General features: G+C 44.6%; 1 protein-coding gene across 2 annotated transcripts in view; it reads left to right on the forward strand.

Moving 5' to 3' along the window:
• Positions 1-19076, forward strand: part of Shark (SH2 ankyrin repeat kinase) — a 68900-nt gene that overhangs the window by 24991 nt on the left and 24833 nt on the right. For both annotated transcript variants that reach the window (XM_065435752.2, XM_065435761.2), the window contains exons 11-14: positions 1091-1161; positions 6727-6864; positions 13650-13838; positions 17979-18070. In XM_065435752.2, the coding sequence (XP_065291824.1) occupies positions 1091-1161; positions 6727-6864; positions 13650-13838; positions 17979-18070 (490 nt within the window). The remainder of the gene's footprint in view (positions 1-1090; positions 1162-6726; positions 6865-13649; positions 13839-17978; positions 18071-19076) is intronic.

Raw genomic sequence — 19076 nt, forward strand, 5'->3', positions numbered from 1 at the left:
AAGCTCAACAAGCGTGGGAAGGAGCAATTGTCACGGGACACGCGTGCACCCGCTGCCTTTTGTCACAGGATGAGCACCGATGCTTTTCCTCAGACCTACAGAAAATGCCGCACAAGGCGCAATCTTATCGCACTTGGACTTTATGCGAAACCTAGGCTGCCGGCACATGTCGCGCACTGATGTATGAAAGATAAGTTTTCCAATGCGAGCCCAGTGATGAACTTGTTTTACGCACTGTATCGCGCAATTGTACTGCCTTGTATTTAATGGGGCTCTCCTTAGTTTGGATTCTGTTTTATTCTAATAAATTTCTGGTCCCCTTGGAGTTTGCGTTAACGAGACTCTACTGTAGGATGTTTACCTGTGTTTGATCATACAGTGTCCTTTTTGTTGTGATGACTAGATGAAGGCAAGCATTCCTGAACGAGAGAGGTCAAACTGGTCTGGCATTCTTTACTTCACGGCAGCCTGCATGGCAAATTGTCACATTGAGAACATGATGTATTCTTTGCTACTGCTGAAATTTCGTACTGTATTCCTACCTCAGGTATATAGCAAGATGTAGGCTCTAAGGATTCATTTCTGAAAAGGAGATTTCTTTCTTATGTCTATGCACATTGCTTCAGGTTATCCGCTGTTCATACTGTTGATAATTTGCCTGGAATGGTGTTAATTCAGTTCCAGCATTTTGCCACAGTGCATGCCAGTTTTCCAATGATTGCAGACAAAGCCTAGTTTGTGAAGCTTTTACACATGTCCGTTCACAAGATGTATGACAGAGATAATTGAGCAGTCATTATCAGAATTTAATATGTACATATTTTATTGCTCTTTACAGCAAATGTTTTTTAGGCCTCTTTACAGCCATGTTACATCTACACTTCGCAATTCATTGTTCCATTGAAAACATGTGATCATTTGCTCTGCACTCTTTGGCCAGACCTGGCCCTTGCACCACTGAACTCCACGACATCATCATCATAAGTAGAGCAGAGAAAGCATCCACTAATAAGGAAAGCTGAGAAAGTGAAAGGACAGAGCAGCTTGCAAGAAAGGAAATACTCTCAGCTCAGCCAAGTGTTTTATGCAGGTCAGACGCTGGGGGAAGGAGAGTATGGCTCTGTTCTACAAGGTCTGTGGCTGACCTCTGAAGGTACTGAGGTAAGCTTGCGCTTTGTGTGAAGCTTTTGGCTAAGGTGTTTGGAGCATGAACATGCTTCTATAGGCCCTGTCTGATGGTTGTCCTTTGTGGCTGACCCAAATGGCAACCCTCCTCTTTGCTTAAAAAAAAAAAAAACGGAGGGAGGTCAAAGCAGGATGTCTTTTTTTTTCTCTCTTTAGTATTGTGGCATTTGCAGCAAAATTGGGCGCAGTGACCAACCAGACTTCCCCCCTCTGATGTGATGTTTGCCATGTGTGCAACCGACATTGGACATGAGTATTCCCACAAGCTTCATATGCCTACAGCATTGCCGTAACACACAGACTAGCGGGTGGAGGAAACATTTTCCGGTAGCACATGATGCAGTTTTGCATCAGCGAATTCACCGCTTGTTTTGCGGCACATGTGTCCAGGGCCTGACCCAAACCAGCACCAGCATGTAAAACGTATAGGTGAATGTGCTTCTTGGAACATGCATGGTCACATACAGAGTTTGGCTGACCATGTTGGGCATTAATTAGCATGCGCTGATACAGTGAAGGCTAATTCCTACCATACAGTACCAGCATTTCAGCACACACTCAAACTGCCGTAGTGCCTTTTGGCCAGGGCTGGTTCCCTATACTGCCAGATGATCCAGCATATACATAGGATCACAGTCCGTTTAAGGCTGATTAACTGCATTTGTTGCACCCTACACATTTCCATCAATTAGCATTATCTTTCTCTGTGGCGTTTATCACTGGCCTTATTCTGCTAATGCACTCACCAGCCAGAAACAATTGAATGAGCCATGTTTGGCTTTTTTGTCCTTGGTTGATTTTCGTCCTCTTGGTAAAGCTCAAGCAACCGCTCCACAAGTTTAATTTGAAAATCCATATGCTTCACTTTGCCGTCAGATTTCTTGTAGAGCAAAATTCTTTGAAAATTACCATGTCAAGCAGGTGCTATAATATTTTCCAGGACTAGATCTTCTAGCCATTGCAGAGTGACAGTTAGTAGTGCGACAGATTTTCGTTGCACCAGTCAATGCCTCCCATAGAGTTATTATGATCAAGAGCTTCGTTTTTTGAATTTATGACACCTTTCATGATTGCTGAGTGAACTGTGCTAAGAAATGTAACTAACTTCTTATGCTTAATTACATAGCACATATTTGCATATATTTACCATCAAAATTCTGTAACATTACTTCGCTTCAGCTTCAGACTTGTGAACACTTGCATATACTATAGTGTGTATGTCGTGGGCGTGCTGTTCCAAATAAATCACTTTTTCATTGAATGAACATCAGTCTCCTTACTATAAAGCTAGGCATAGTGTTTTCAAGAACAGGGAGTTGAACAATAAACGGATTTTCACTGCTCATTTTTGCCGAATTGAAATGTGTGTCACCACTTTGGAGCTGAACCGGAGAAAACAATGGAATGATTCTAAACTGGTTCAGTCACCGGCTCATAATATCTCAGAACAAAACAAAAAAACAGTTCTGGCCAAATCTGTTATCAATTCAGTTCAGTTCAGAGCAGAGCAATGTGAACATTTCCAAATTGGTTTGGTTGGCAGCTCAGTTGCATTGGTCTTTGGCAACTTCTGGTTTTTGCCTACTGACACTGCCCACTAAATTGAGCATTCCATTGGCCATTGCGAAAATACCAAGCCTTGTGCTTCTAAGCATCTTACTTTCTTCAAAATAAAGCTGAAGAACTATGTTCTAAAGGCATGCTGTGACGTTTGCTCCCATGCATAAAAGATGTTTCATTTCTTGTTTCACCATTAGGGTTTTTCCAGGTCCACTTTCTGTTGCTACGCTTTCTAAAGAAGGTGTTCATTATTCGCAGCTTATTTCTTTCAGCGAATTCTACCAGCATCTCTCCTCTAGTGTTTCTAGAATTGACACCATAGTTGCATATTGCTTGTTCACCAGCCTGCTTTTTCCCCACTTTTTCATTGAAGTTGCCCATTACTACAGTATACTGAGTTTGCACTTTTCTCGTGGCTAATTTCACATCTTTATAAAACCAATCTACTTCATCATCATCATACTGGAGGTTGCAGCGTAGACTAGCACCACCTTTAATCTATGCCTCTGAATAAGTTTTATTACGACTACTGCTACCCTCTCATTAATGCTGTAGAATTCGGCTATGTTTCCCGCTATGTCCTTATGTATTAGGAATCCTACCCCGTATTGCTTCTTATCTGGGAGTCCTCTCTAGCAGAGTATGTGGCCGTTAGTCGGCACTGTATAAGTCTCACCACTTCTTCTAACCTCACTAAGGCCAATGATATCCCAAACAATGCCTGATAGTTCCTCAAAGAGTCCTGCTAAGCTACCGTCACTTGAGAGAGTTCGGGTGATAAAGGTTGCCAGGGTCAGTTTCCATTGGCAGCCTGTCCAGTTCCAGAGAAAACAGGTCTGACAGCCGCCTTGGTCAGTTGCTCCACAACTGCGGGCCATGAGGGCCGTGGGTTAATTGTAGGAATCGTGAGTGAGGTAGTGGCCAAATACTGCACCAGGGAGGCCAGTTCCTGTTCTGGTGAGGGAGTGTCTTTGTTGAAGCTTCATAGGCCTTTCTAATTGGATTAATATAGTCCCACTGGTTCGCGGCGTTTTTGCCGGTGTCGGGCGTCAATGCAAGCCTGGAGATGTATAGTACTGGAGGATGTGAATTCGATATCACCACCTACAGATTAATAAAAGAAGAGAGAGAGAGAAAAAAAAAAACTCGAGGATTCGAAGTTCCGACTAGGACAACTGGCATACAAGCCAGCTCAGTCAGATAACCCTGCAGGCTGCGAGGCTGCCTTGCGGCAGAGAATTTCAGCCCAGAGGATCTTACATGCCTAAAAACTCCCTTGCTGATCGCGATAGGTAGCACAATATAAAATTATTTCTAAACAGTTCTGACCTAGTAGTTCTGGAATCTCGCGTACACAGGCGACTGTGAACACAGCCAGGTATACAAGAGGTTTCGACGACCTCAAACAGCACTTAAAACGAGTAGGGGGCAAAATAATGGTGGAACTTGTCGTTTCTCTCACCGAGAAGCCGACGAGGCACAGGGTACATCCATCTTGTGCTGTGTCGAAGGCCGAGCCGCCGAGAGTGCAGAGGCTGCGCTGCCACGTACATGTACCTAATTGTATACGGAAACTTTCGCTCACAAACAAATCCAAAGATTCTGACACCGGATTTTCTGCGACATGGGGCCCTTAACGATACTCACATTTGACATAGATTTCATACTTTCTACCGATCCCAGCATAGTGCAGTATGTTGAACTCTTAGGTAGGGTAAGGTGCAGTGACCATAGGTTAGTGAGGCCTAGGCTTCACTTCAATTTGAAGAGAGAAAGAGTAAAATTGGTCAAGAAAAATCTGGCCAACCTAGACGCAGTAAGAGTAAAAGCAGACCAATTCAGGCTGGTACTTGCAAACAAATATGCAGCCTTAGAACAGCGAGATGAAGATGACACAGAGGTAGTGAACAAAAGCGTAACTAGGCTGGCTTCGGAAGCAGCATTTGAAGTGGGAAGTAACGCACCAAGGCAATCAATAGGTAAGCTCTCCCAAGCAACGAAGGACCTAATAAAGAGATGACAAAGAATGAAAGTGTCCAAGTCAAGAGATCAGGTAGAATTTGCAGAACTGTCAAAACTAATCAAGGCGAAAGTAAGGGATATTTGAAATTATAACGTAAGAAAGACTGGCGAAGCAGTAAAAAATGGATGCAACATGAAATCAGTGAGAAGGGTAATATCATCAGCAATTTAGAAGCTATAGTAAAAGCAGCCGAAGAATTCTATACTGACCTGTACCATACCCATAGCAGCAGGATACCTTCATTGGAAATAGTAATGAACAGGTTACAGAGGCTCCTTCTATAACTAGCGATGAAGTTAGAAGGTCCTTGCAAGACATGAAATGGGGAAAAGCAGCAGGAGAAGATGGGCTACCAGTCGATTTAATCAAAGATGGAGGAGACATAATGCTTGAAAAACTAGCAGCCCTTTATACGAAGTGTCTATCGACTTCAAGGGTCCCAGAGAACTGGAAGAATTCCAACATTATACTAATCCACAAAAAGGGAGACGTTAAATAATTGAAAAATTATAGGCCCATTTGTTTACTTCCGGTATTGTATACAATATTCACCAAGATATTGGAGAAAGATATTGAAGTATTGGAAATATTCACCAAGAATAGCATTGGAGAGACACAGTCTCTCCAATGCTATTCACTGCATGCTTGGAAGAAGTATTCAAGCTATTAAATTGGGACAGCTTAGGAGTAAGGATCAGCGGCAGATATCTCAGCAACCTTCGTTTTGCAGATGATATTGTCCTGTTCAGCAACACTGGGGATGAGTTACAACAAATGATTGAGGACCTTAACAGACAAAGTGTAAGAGTGGGGTTGAAGATTAATATGCAGGAGACAAAGATAATGATAAATAGCAGGGCAAAGGAACAAGAGTTCAAGACCGCCAGTCGGCCTCTAGAGTCTGTGAAGGAGTACGTTTGCCTAGGTCAATTACTCATAGGGGACCCTGATCATGAGAAGGAAATTTACAGAAGAATAAAAATGGGTTAGAACGCATATGGCAGACATTGGCAGAGCCTAACTGGAAGCTTACGATTATGTATCACTAAAAAGAAAGGTGTAGAGTCAGTGCATTCTACCGGTGCTGACATATGGGGCAGAAACTTGGAGACTGACAAAGAACCTTGAGAACAAGTTAAGGACTGCACAAAGAGCGATAAAATGAAGGATGATAGGCGTAACGTTAAGAGACAGGAAAAGAGCGGTGTGGATCAGAGAGCAAATGGGCATAGCCAATATTCTAATTAACATGAAGAGAAAGAAATGGAGCTGGGCAGGTCATGTTATGCATGTGTTAGATAGCCGGTGTACCATTAGGGTAACAGAATGGGTGCCAAGAGAAGGGAAGTGCAATAGAGGACGGCAGAAGACTAGGTAGGGGGATGAAATTAAGGAATTCGCAGGTGCAAGTTGGAATCTGTTGGCACAGGACAGGGGTAATTGGAGATAGCAGGGAGAGGCCTTCGTCCTGCAGTGGACTTAATATAGGGTGATGATGTAAAAGATGTTCGGTCACTGGGCTTTGTGCGACATCTGCATTCTAAAAAGCTCCATCGCACATTGCTCAAATCTTATTTATTAGTCATTTGTAGGACCCAAGCTTTACATAGTGGTTAATTGAACATTAAACAAAAGAAAATGAAGTTTCTCTACACTACCTTGTGGGAAAAGCAGCATCAGTTCACCCACATATTTTTAGTGTACTGACTAGGACGTGGAACATGAGAAGGAAATATTCAGATTAATAAAGATTGTTTGAAGTGCATACGATACGAAGACATCAGCAAAAAAAGGATGTAAGACATGCACAGGTGCTGGTTATGTTTTATGTCTTTCCTCTGTCCATGTATTTTGCACTGCTTTATCATGCTTAGTGAGCTGGCGACATTTGCCAGAAAGTTGACTTCGTGTATCAGTGCTTGTGCGAGTTGTAATGCTTGAGACCTCTGTTTGTGCAGGTGTCTGTGGCAGTGAAAAAACTGCGGGAGGTGTCAGCCAGTGAAGGCTTTGCACGCGAGGCTGAGCTCATGGTGGACTTGCGGCACCCATGCATTGTGCGATTGTTAGCCATCTGCCTGGGACCGCCACTCATGATGGTACTCTGATGGCTTCAAGTGGATATAATTTCAAGTGGACATAAGAAATATGGTGCTGCATTTGCTGCATCATATTTAACGCATAACACAGGCCTCAGGCATCTTCGCTGCATAACCTTGGCGAGTGGCCTTGGTGCGCTTACATTCTTTGAACTCAGATAGGGTGAGAAGCTTGTTGGAGCGAGGCATTTTTGTGAAAAACAGGCCTGTATAGTGATGTAGACTACGCAGTTCCTAAGGTGCGCTCAAACGAGAAGGAACGAGCCTCTCTTTTATAGAGTCCTGATGTCACTTACGCACACCTAGGGCGTTTAGCATCAACTGTCACTTAGATTGCTAGATGCCTGAGGTTAACGCCAACAATCACCATTTGTGGAAGAACCTGGGTGTGCTTTTCTCGGAAGCTCAGAGCAGACATGTCAAGCGATAAGTAATTGCACACTTTGGCACTATCTAGGCATTTGATAACTCTAGCTGCTTCACAAAAACAGTCAGACAGGTTGCAGGAAAGACAGGGCTATGCTTGACAAAAGTTTTTCATATTAGAGGGACACTAAAGGCAAATACTAAGTTGATGTGGACTGTTTATAATTCCAGAAGCTTCGTAATGACTGTTTTATGCTAAGAAAAGACTAGTTCGCGAGAAAATTGCATCTGAGGGGTCTGAAGGCAACGAGCCGCTTGACAGACTACATCAACGAGTGCTGGCGGAACGGCGGGATACCCGACGAATGGAAGAGGTCCGACGTGATCCTCATCCCGAAGCCGGGTAAACCCTTAGAAATACAGAACATGCGGCCGATCTCTCTCACTTCCTGCGTTGGTAAAGTGATGGAGCACGCTTGCCTGAGTAGAGTTAACGGCTACCTGGAGTCAAACGACCTGTACCACAGCAACACGATTGGCTTCAGAAGAGGGCTCTCTACACAAGACGCAATGATACAACTAAAGGAGCAAGTCATAGATACCACGGGGCGGGGCTTGAGAGCAATACTTGGACTTGATCTAAAGAAGGCCTTCGACAGGGTCAAGCACACGGCCATACTCGACAGAATCGTGCAACTCGGCCTGGGCGAACGAACGTATAATTTTATCCGAAATTTCCTTACGGGAAGAACAGCCAGAATCAGACTGGACGAGGAGGAGAGTATCCAGGTGGACATGGGCAGCGCTGGCACGCCGCAAGGGTCCGTCGTGTCACCGATGCTCTTCAACCTCGTCATGATCGGACTATCGGAAAAACTGGACCGAATAGAAGGCATTAATGACACCGTTTATGCAGACGACATTACGATTTGGACCACGAAAGACGCAAGCGAGGGGGATATGGAGAACAGACATCAAGGGGCGGTGGAGGCAATCGAAAATCATCTAGAGGGCACCGGACTTGAATGCTCACCGGAAAAATCGGAACTGCTGCTCTACCGCCCCAACAGGTCCGGCAAACCGTCCAGAGACGTAGCGGAACTACACAATAGGGGAATCAGATTAACCACGAGGAAAGGCACGGAGATACCCATGGTCCAAAAGATTAGAGTCCTGGGCCTCTGGATCGAAGCCAGGGGAACAAACACGGAAACTATAACACGCCTGGAAAAGAAAGTCATGGCGGCCATTCGGCTAATACAGAGAGTCTCCAACAATAGGAGGGGCATTAAGGAAAGAAACGTCGTACGGCTCGTTCAGGCCTTCGCGATCAGCCACGTCGCGTACGTGGCGGCATTCGTCCACTGGAACAAGGCCGAGAAAGACAGGATCGACGCGCTCATTAGAAAAGCGTACAGAACAGCACTGGGTCTCCCCCAATACACAAGAAACGAAAGGTTACTTCAACTCGGGGTGCATAACACGCTGGAGGAGATCGCAGAAGCACAGAGAATAGCGCAACTTGAAAGACTCTCCAGAACCAAGGCGGGCAGAGAAATCATGGAAAAGATCGGCATAAACTACCACGGAATGAACGGCCCCAAGATGCAGATTCACCCAGACGTCCGAGCCGCAATTAACACGGAAAATATCCCGAAGAACATGCACCCCGTGCACAATGTCGAGAGAAGGAAATGCCGCACGAAAACGATCCTCAAAAATCACGGCGCGCGGGAGGGGGTGCTCTTCGTAGACGCCGCGCGGTACCCCCGAAACAGGGACGACAATGGTGGTGTCGGCGCTGACAAAGGTAACTCCCTCTTCGCAATGGCGGTCGTATGCACGAAAGGAAAGACCGTGACTGCGGGCTCCGTAAGGACTAGATCGTCGGAGGCAGCGGAAGAAACGGCAATCGCATTGGCTATAATCAGCGGTCGGCAACAATACAGAACAATAATCAGCGACTCGAAGACGGCTATTAGGAATTTCACAAAGGGATGGGTCTCCACCGAGGCGGCCAAAATCCTGAACCACAGAGCAGAAGACTTTAAGAACGGCACAATTACACCCAAATACCTTAAATGGATCCCGGCACATATGGGAGAAGTTACCATGAATGCCCCTCCCAACCTCAACGAGAAGGCCCACCGTGTAGCGCGAACACTAACCCACCGCGGCACGGACAGTGACGGCCCAACACCCCGCAACCCTTGGGGAAGAGGAAAGGACTGCGGCGGAGGCGATGGAGAAGACGGAGGAGGAGAGGACGACGAAGAAGCGATAAAAGACAGGGACAGACTGGTCACGTACCACGACATACTGACACACTACACGAAACAAAGAGAAGCATACCCACAACCCCACAAATAACTCGACAGGTCTCAAGAAACAGATTGGAGAAGATTGCAAACCAGAACATTCCGAAACCCAGTACACTTAAACAGAATAAATTCAACACAATATCCAGACGCAAGCTGCAAGCTCTGCAAACACGAACACGCAGACATGGCACACATCTTGTGGAAGTGCACACAGATCGGTTCAGTATACGTAGAGGACAAGATAGAACCGGACCTTCTCGAGGAGCGATGGCTAAGCGCTCCGACTAGCTCAGAACTACACGACCAATTATGGGCTATCCAGCGGGCCCGGGCAGCGGTGGAAAGGCTATGCCTCACCACACACAATGCCCGGGTGGCCTGAGCCCGGGCTGGCAACCTCGCAGGTCCTTTTTCCATTAAAGTTTTTTCCGTCCGTCCATCTGAATACCTTTATCACAATTCAAATCTCCTGCCACCCAACCGGCGAGTGGTGACATCGGTGAGTAAGTGGCGCCTGACAGACGACAGTACGGTTTTTTACACAAAACGCAAACACTCAGTCATGGAGAAAGAAAGCTAAGACAGAGCGATGGATTTGCTGCTCTGCCACTTGACCAAAAGCAGCTGCACAGCTGCTTTTGGTCAAGTGGCCTGGGTCATTTGGACATTCTGCGACATCACATGGAAGTGGAGCTCTCTGCTACTTGCAGTTTGTGTGAATTCCGCAAGCCAGCAGAACCAGCGCAACACTATGCGATAACTAAACTACTGAAACATGAAAGTGCAGGTGGCACAGAGTCGAGCGAAAACAAAACCGTTCGACCGCCCGCATCATTGTCAAGAGTAATGTCAATGAGTTCTTTTTGTAAAAATGAAATAGAACTCAACAAGTAGCATTTTCTTTCATCTTATAATGCAATACAATGAAGTTTTTATAACATGATGATTTGAAATCATCAAATATAATACTTATGGGAGATTTTAATGCACCAGGCATTCACTGGCCCTCTCTTACCATTACCGGCTGCGATGTGTCACTCTCAAGAAAATTATTGCACCTTTCCCTATCACTCGGACTTAAACAGATTGTCCACGAGAACACCAGGAAAACGGCTGTCCTAGATTAAGTTTTTCTTGGCTCAAGTCTTTTCGAGGGTGGCTTCCAGTGCTGCGTTACTGACGGGATTTCTGACCACAAAGCCGTACTGTTCTCGGTTTGCTGTATTGTTCCCAAACCGCGGATTGAGTACTGCACTTTTGGTGATTTTAGCCGCGCCGATGATGCTGCAATTACCGACTCACTTAGCGAATCGTTTGAGAACTTTAATGAATTATCTTTGAACAATGATGTCAATGTTGCCGTAGGGTTTTTTGAGAATATTGTTGAAACATGTATTAGCCAATTCGTTCCCCTGAAAACAAAAAAGAAAAATATTAATTCACCGTGGATGACAAGAGGACTACTGCATTTATCGCGTCGTGTTTCGCGATTGCGCAAATCTAAAAGAAATGGTAATCCTGACAAAATTGCAGAGTTCAATGATGCCAAGAAGGAACTGCGCCAGAAACTAACATCTGCCAAGGATTTCTACCATGCTGTTACTTTGCCAAAATTAATTAAAACAAACCGTCGTATGTTCTGGAAATCGATAATGCCAAGTAACAGCACAAGTAACAGTTTAGTTGTTAGGGACGTGGCAGTTTCAGATTCACTCGCGATTGCTTCCACTTTTAACACCTATTTTCATTCCGTGTTCACACAGGATAACTCTTCACTTCCCCCTTTTAGCTGTGACTCATACCCTCCTATTGAAGACATCGTTGTCTCTAGCTCAGGTGTTCTGAACATGATCCTCCATTTAGATACTAAAAAGAGCTGCGGCCCAGATGACATACCGAATTATTTCCTCGTGCGCTACTTTCTTTGGACAAGCAGATACCTCTCCGTTATCTTCCGTAAATCATTATCCACCTCCACTGTTCCCCAATCCTGGAAGCTTGCTACGGTCATTCCGATATACAAATCCGGTAACGCTCAACTTCTGCAGAACTACAGACCCATTTCATTAACTGCCCACTCATGCAAGTTACTCGAACATATAATTTTTAAACACATCACGGAGTTTCTTGAAAGCCACAATATCCTATCCAATTACCAACATGGTTTCCGCCGCGGATATAGCACCACTACCCAACTAATCGAATTCACGCACGATATTTGTCAGTCATTAGATTTAGGCGGACAGATTGACGGCATTTTCGTTGACTTATCCAAAGCTTTCGACACCGTCCCACACCCAAAACTCCTCTCCAAGCTTAACTCCATTCTAAATAGCCCTTCTCTGGTTGGTTGGATACATAGCTTCCTAAACCAGCGTTCTCAGTCTGTGCAATTTAACGGCTCTATTTCCTCTCCTGTCAGTGTTCATCCGGCGTCCCACAAGGTTCCGTTTTAGGCCCGCTTCTTTTCTTATTATATATTAATGACTTGCCGCATTGCGTGTCCGTTAGTATTGGTCTTCACGCTGATGATTGCATCCGCTATCATAGTATTAACACACCAGTGAATCATGATTTACTTAATGACTCCTTTGCAAAATTTTGTAGGTGGTGCAGGGAATGGCAAATGAACATTAATTTCTGTAAAACTGTTTCCATGTCCTTCTCCAGACGCCCATCTCCATCACTTTTCACGTACACTTTCCATGGTCAAGATTTAAAAAGAATAACCCAATTTAAATACCTTAGTCTTCATTTCTCCCATGACATGTCATGTTCGAAACACATTGACATCATATGTAACAAAGCTTTTAGACGTCTCGGTTACCTCCATCGTTCATTGCGTAAGGCTCCAAAGGATACCAAACTGGTGACGTATAAAACACTTATCCTCCCCATTCTTGATTATGGCTGCATCATATGGAATCCTCATAAGAAATCCGATATTAAAAAGGTAGAATCAGTCCAAAAGAAATCAGTGCGCTTCGTTTTTCGCAACTATAACCGAGATTTTTCCCCTTCTTCCCATTATACAGCTACAGGTCTTACAGTTCTTTCATCTCGCCGCCGCTTAGAATGCATGAAATATTTACACACGCTGATTCATTCTGAGCGCCTTGATACACTAAATAATTATTTGAACTTTAGTCCACCTTCTATCACTAGGAGTTCTCATAGTCTCAACCTTATTCCTTTTTTTTGCCGAACAGATATGTTCAAGCACAGCTTCTTTCCAATGGCCATTGAACTCTGGAATTCACTGCCTGGAAGCATCCACTCTTTACCTATGCAAGAATTTTTGAAAGCAATTACATATACTTGATATTCATATTTTTTGTGCCTGTATCTCGTTTTCATGCTTTCCTTTTTTTCACTACCCACTCCTGCAATAGCTTCACCGAGGCTGCAGTATGTATAAATAAAATAAATAAATAAATAAATGAATAACGAGTTCTTGAGTGCTAGTGACAGAGTCTAAATGAAGAGTGCCTTCGTCACCGGTCAAGTTAGTGAATGTCTTTGGGGAGTCTCTAATCGTGTCCTGCATTTACCTCAATTTCTCAAATACCAAGGCTCTATTCCCAATGATATTGATGGCTTAGAGATTCTCAAGCACTAATCAATCACTCTAGCTTGACTTAATATTTGCCTTTTGTGTCCCTTTAAAACCTCATTTCTACCTTAGTCTCGTGGTTCTACAACCATGGAATGACTCCAAGCTAGCTGGTAACCTTGCATGTAAACAGCTTACTAAAGTTAAAATTTTGACTTTTAAACAAGTGACTGGTTGAACACACACTTTCCTCTAACTTCAAGAATAGCCAAACATATGACATGTAAATGTGCTGCATGATGCATTTTGGTGTGCACATTTCTGCAGCTACACCAAAATTGCATCTTTCTTCCATTTATCATTTTTTGAAATTTACTATACCATCTGCTGTGTCACATACAGAAAAGCTGGGCTGGCACATAGTGAGGCATTCATTTGCCTTTTTGATGGTCCTCGAGGCAACATTTTCCTGAATAAATCAATTCAATACGCAGAATTTTTTTGTCTCAAGTTGGATATGTGTGTGTGCATGTGTGTGTGTGCAGGTGCAAGAGCTTCTGCCGTTAGGCTCTCTGTTGGGCTACCTGCAGGAACGTTGTGGGCCCGTGTCCATGGAGGAGGACGTGCCACGATGGGCACACCAGGTGGCATGTGGCATGGCCTACTTGCAGGCTCGCCGCTTTGTGCACCGAGACCTGGCTGCCCGCAACCTCTTGCTTGCCTCCCGTATGCAGGTGAGCCCAGGTCATAAATGGTTACTTCAAGGACACCTTTCCCAATTGTTGTGACCTTTCACACAGACGTTTCCAAATGTCTGTGTGATATCTGCAAAGCTTTTCTGAGCAAAATGTTACTTGGGCATAGGAGAGAGAGAGGCTCTTTAATGAAAGCTGGAGAGCCCAGCATGCTACTCCAGGTCAGTGCGATGATAAATAAAATGATAGGTACAGGACGTTGTGATAGGAGTCTGGACTGTTTGAATGTCGCGGCCGAATGCGCGTGATTGCTGTGCGGCGGCAACGGACGAAGAGGAAGAGAAGAGCCGGTGTCTGGGCGGAGACGGCAGCCATGCGATCTGCCTGAGCTGCTTGGACTGGCCTTCCGAACGAGCCGAGCAGTTCGTCTACCCAAGGCCGGTGTTCCTGGGTGTGCTGGCAGAACAGGCCGGGCTGTCCTTGGGCTTCAACCGGCCTGCTCCACTGCTGGGCGAGCATCCGACGCCGGCATGTTCCGGTGCAGCTAAGCCTTCCGAACGGTCTACCCTGTGGCGGGCAGACGTCCCGACCCAGCTGTCGCGCGAGTGGCTCGTCGTGTGCCGGGCATCCGCCCGTCCTCCAGCACCTGCGCCACTCGCCGCTCCAGATTCATCTTTGTGCCTCTTCATGCCGTGAGTGTGTGATACCGACGCGCTATCGGACGCCTTCCTACATTGACGCTGAGGGTGACTATACTTAAGCGAGAGACATTTATGAAAGGAACTGTGTGTGTGTTATCATGTATGTTATTCTAGTCCCGTCCCCGTGTCATTAAAGCCTCTCTGTGTTCATGGTGCCATCCCTGTGTGATTGAGGCCTGGGCCCACATCCTCCTATCACAGATGTACAGAACTTAACACACACGTAACACAACATGCAAAATCAATGTTCACTCGAACATCATTATAATGAAGCTGAAGGGAGAGCTGAAATTACTTGGTTATATTCATTACTTCGTTATATCTGTTATTGCCATTTACTGGATTATACGCCCAATGGGGCGCACAATTGTAAACATGGAAAAAATATGGCTTTGTGGCCTGTGGAACTGCTACACGGCCATGCATGTGATGAAATTTGAATGAAACAACAAAAAAATCTTCGGCGTCCCCCAACTTAGCACCTGACGTGACAGCCTTTTGGTCACTGCCTTCTGTTCCATAGTGATGGTCTTTTGCGTCCGCTTTCCAATTTGCTTGTTGCAGTCGAGCAGCATGTGGCACTCAACACAGAGCTCCGCTGTGTGATGAAGGAGGCAAGTGAACTTGCTACACCAGTTTGGCTTGGCCGGCTCATGGCCTCCAAGACTGCACTGGCATCAATGCAATCTTGGAGGCCATGTCCAGCTTCCAGCTTGCACGGCGCGCCGCAGGGAGATGGAGAAGTGAATGCACAGCCTGGGCATGACCCCCAAGATTGCGCCGGGGATGTCTCTGAGGACAGGCCCAGCTGTGGTTGCCTGCATAACATGCCATAGGGAAAGAGAAAAGTGAATGTGCTAATATTTGAGACTGCCACACATAGGTTCGCGGCATGGTGTGACAAGTGCAGGCTTGCACGTGAACCCCAAGATTGCGTCACCAAGGTATCGGAGGCTACGCCCAGCTGTGCCTGTCTGTGTGGCGGATCACACAGAACTGAACGAACTAATGTTTTGCACCTGCATGGCATAGCCATGCAGGCAGTGCACAGTGCTGTCTCACCGAGCATAGCCATGGCAGTGACAAAGACCAGTGTTGCTTGGCAATGTATTCGACGTGGGAGTTTTGAACTGCTGCGGCAAATGAGTGCCAAACCCCATGGAAAGCGATGTACTCTGCGTGCAACGGTCTGGTATTTTTTGGTTACGGACACTAATCTAGTTCATCTAGGACAATTTCACTTCGTTAAAATCACCACCAATCCACTCCTGTGAAGATGGTTGGTCAGCGAAGATGCAGATATGTTGCACCTATTGTAGGGCAACTTGTCAAACACCGATCCCATGATGTCTGCCCATTACACAAATTGCTTTAAAGTGATATATGACACAAACACATGCTTCAATGCAGTTTACGAAGCCTTTATTTTATTTATCACTTTGAAATTACTGCTGTAACTGCTTTTTAGTCGCCATGATACACACTGATGTTTTCCGTGTGTATTTGAGAAACGTTTGTGGCTAAAGTTAAATTTATGCATGACCCGTGTACGGTAGTTGGTTGATTCAAATTGTTGAAGTAACTTTAGGCCAAACTCTTCCACAAAGTGGGTGAAAAACTGCTTTATTTCCAGTTTTGAGATGTCTACATTAGTCTTTGACAACGACCACCAGCGAGGGATCAGCAGCAATGTACATTGATCATCACAGAAGTGGATTAATAATGTGGTTCGATGGATTCTGTGTGTGTGTGTGTGCGTGCGCGTTTTGTATGGAAACGAAAGCTGTGCTGTACGTGCACATCACACCTCTGCCTTATGGGGGTATGAGCCATTGCTCCCGACCCTGCACTGCTGCCGGGATTGGCCCACCTGGCAAAGCTTCTGGGATCTCAACCATGGGCAGCTTCGTAGTAAAACGTGGTTCTAAATACATGGATCTCTAATGCGTATTTCAAGAAGAATTCCACTTACTTTGTTGTAGCTATTAGTTTGTTATATCCTGTTTTGTTATAATGAGATTCGAATGTATCTTGTTGAGATCAGTGTCTCTCAGAAAAGTTGAGAGCATCTTTGTAGTGTGGGACACGCTGGCCACACTAATCCACGGCCCAAGTACGTGTTATAGCTCAAGGTGTGAACCCTGAGGCACATGTAGTGCGGTCATTAGGACAGCAGTTTGGAGTGCAAAGGGCATAGGAGTTTTTTTAATAAAGTGTAGCACGAGATTCAGACAACTGAATAGATACTCTTGAAATTCTTATGGCTAAAGGATCTTTTTGAAATAATTGCCAGATGGCTGCAAATGTCCTGCTTTATTTTTATTCCCTATAGCCGCCACTGCAGGGGAGGTATTATGTAAGAGTCCACCTAGTGGACATGTCCATTTCGTCTGCTGCTGAAGTGCTGATTGGCTGTGGTGTCTCGCAGCTGTGGATGCACAGCCCAGCCCAGCCCAGCCCAGCCCAGCCCAGCCAATCAGAATTTCAACAGCAGATAGAATGGACATGCCCACTAGGTGAACTCTTACAGAATACCTCCGCAGAGCTCCATTTGAAGCACGCACATATTTAAAAAAATTTTTTTTTGCACAGTCTCATTAATATTGCGACACTGGTAGACACATGGCCTCACTGCTTCTAATCAGTTTCATTAAAGACCCATCAATTTCTCTTCCAGCTTAATTATGGCACCAGAAGGCTACAATTACAAGTGTTTCCTGCACTTCTAAAGAGACCGATATATACTATAGACCCTGATTTTGCCATTTGAACTCCTTTGCACACTTCTGCCATTTAGGCATTACATTTTCTGAAGGCACTAAAGTGTTTTACAACTGAAAATGCTTTTATCCAACAGGTGTTTATAATGCCAAGCACATTTACAATGATTTACTCCAAGTGTTCACAAACAGCCTTGGAATATTTGGCATATAATAAACTCTAAACAGACATAAATCACCAGTGCAACAAATGCAAGCGGTAAAGCAATCAGTGAAAGTAGGTAGGCTTTAATGGAGCCTGACTTCTGTAGTCACCAATCATCTACTAACATATCTGCCTATGTACAACCCCTTACATTCTCTGTGACGCAGCGCAGTGCTACATTATTCACACATGTTCCTGCATGATAATAGAAATTTCAGCCTTTTTTCAGATTGTACATGCCATGAAGTTTTAAGCAAATTGCAACCCTTTTGGCCTTGCAGTGTGCTCAAACCTTCTACCAAATGAAATACCTGAGCAGTTCTTGCCGTCCACTGAACACGTCACATTGTGGCCCAAGAGGCATCATGCACCACACGTACTGCCAACATGTGAAGTGACCTCCTTTTGGCTGCTGCTCTAAATGTATTGTGCGTTGCCTTATTGTTATTATTAACATCATTATAATATTACCATCTTATAATTTTACGTTATTAACATTATATTATTAACATCATTATATGTTTTGGGCTGTTTCCTGTTCGTGCACTTCCAGGTCAAGATTAGTGATTTTGGGTTGTCTCGCGCACTCGCCATGGGAAGTGACTACTATCGTGCGACCACAGGTGGACGATGGCCTCTCAAGTGGTGAGTGGCTCCCGCAGTTGCTTGATTATCTGTGCTTTGCTCAAGTCTTGCACTTGTCTTTGATGCTACCCTCAGTCTTAACCACACAAAGCCCAAATGCCACTCTATATCAAGAAAAATTCGAAATTGTTAACCTTTTCTTCTGGTCATAAAAAGTACATTAATACCAAAATAACAATGAAAAGTTACTTGAGTAATAACATAATTAGTACACCAATTAATTATTTGGTTTGCTGAACTATCCACACATGGAAAACTTGCTCCAGTGCATAAAACAGGCTACTATGGGCTTGCCATTAAGTTTCCCACACTCATATAAACATTTTTAGGTTTTAAACTCTGTGTACAAAAAAATGGTGTTAGGCTCTGCTGGGTTAAATGTCTGCTCAATTGATGCACTTTTTGTGGCACTAGTGCTAGGAAAGATTCCACACACTTTTGAATTAAGCACCAAGCTGTAAGCCATTGTTATGGTGTAGCAAAAGCTTTCAATTAACTTTTAAAATTTGGTCGATGGCGCTGTTCCATGAACGAATACCACCTAGTAGGTAATCCTTGCAAATGTAGTCTTCACTGAAGATATCAGTATGTGGTGCCTGTAACAAATTTCAAAGTGCTGGATGTAATTGTGGTTATGCAAAAATATTTTCGAAGAGGTTAGAAAAGTTTCACATGCCCTTGTAAATTCCAGCTGTGTCAGCAAGCTTGACATGAAAGACAATGTGCTTTTAGGAGAGCCAACATATTTTGCAAGTTGTATAACCTCTACTGCATGTTCATCGCACGCAGGAGAATAAAATTTAGCAAGTCTTATGGTTGGGAAACATCTAAATCCTAGATTTGGTCTTGAAATGCCACATGTGGCATTATTAACATTATAATGATGTTATGACGCAGGGCGAAATTTTCTGACATTGTGTACCAATAAAGGTAGTTATGATGACAAAACATAAACAAAAAGTGCTGCAGACTTTTGGCTGCACTCGCACGTGGCAGCCACAGTAAT

The sequence above is a fragment of the Dermacentor albipictus genome, chromosome 1, assembly GCF_038994185.2.
Source record: "Dermacentor albipictus isolate Rhodes 1998 colony chromosome 1, USDA_Dalb.pri_finalv2, whole genome shotgun sequence".
NCBI classification, from domain to species: Eukaryota; Metazoa; Arthropoda; class Arachnida; order Ixodida; family Ixodidae; genus Dermacentor; species Dermacentor albipictus.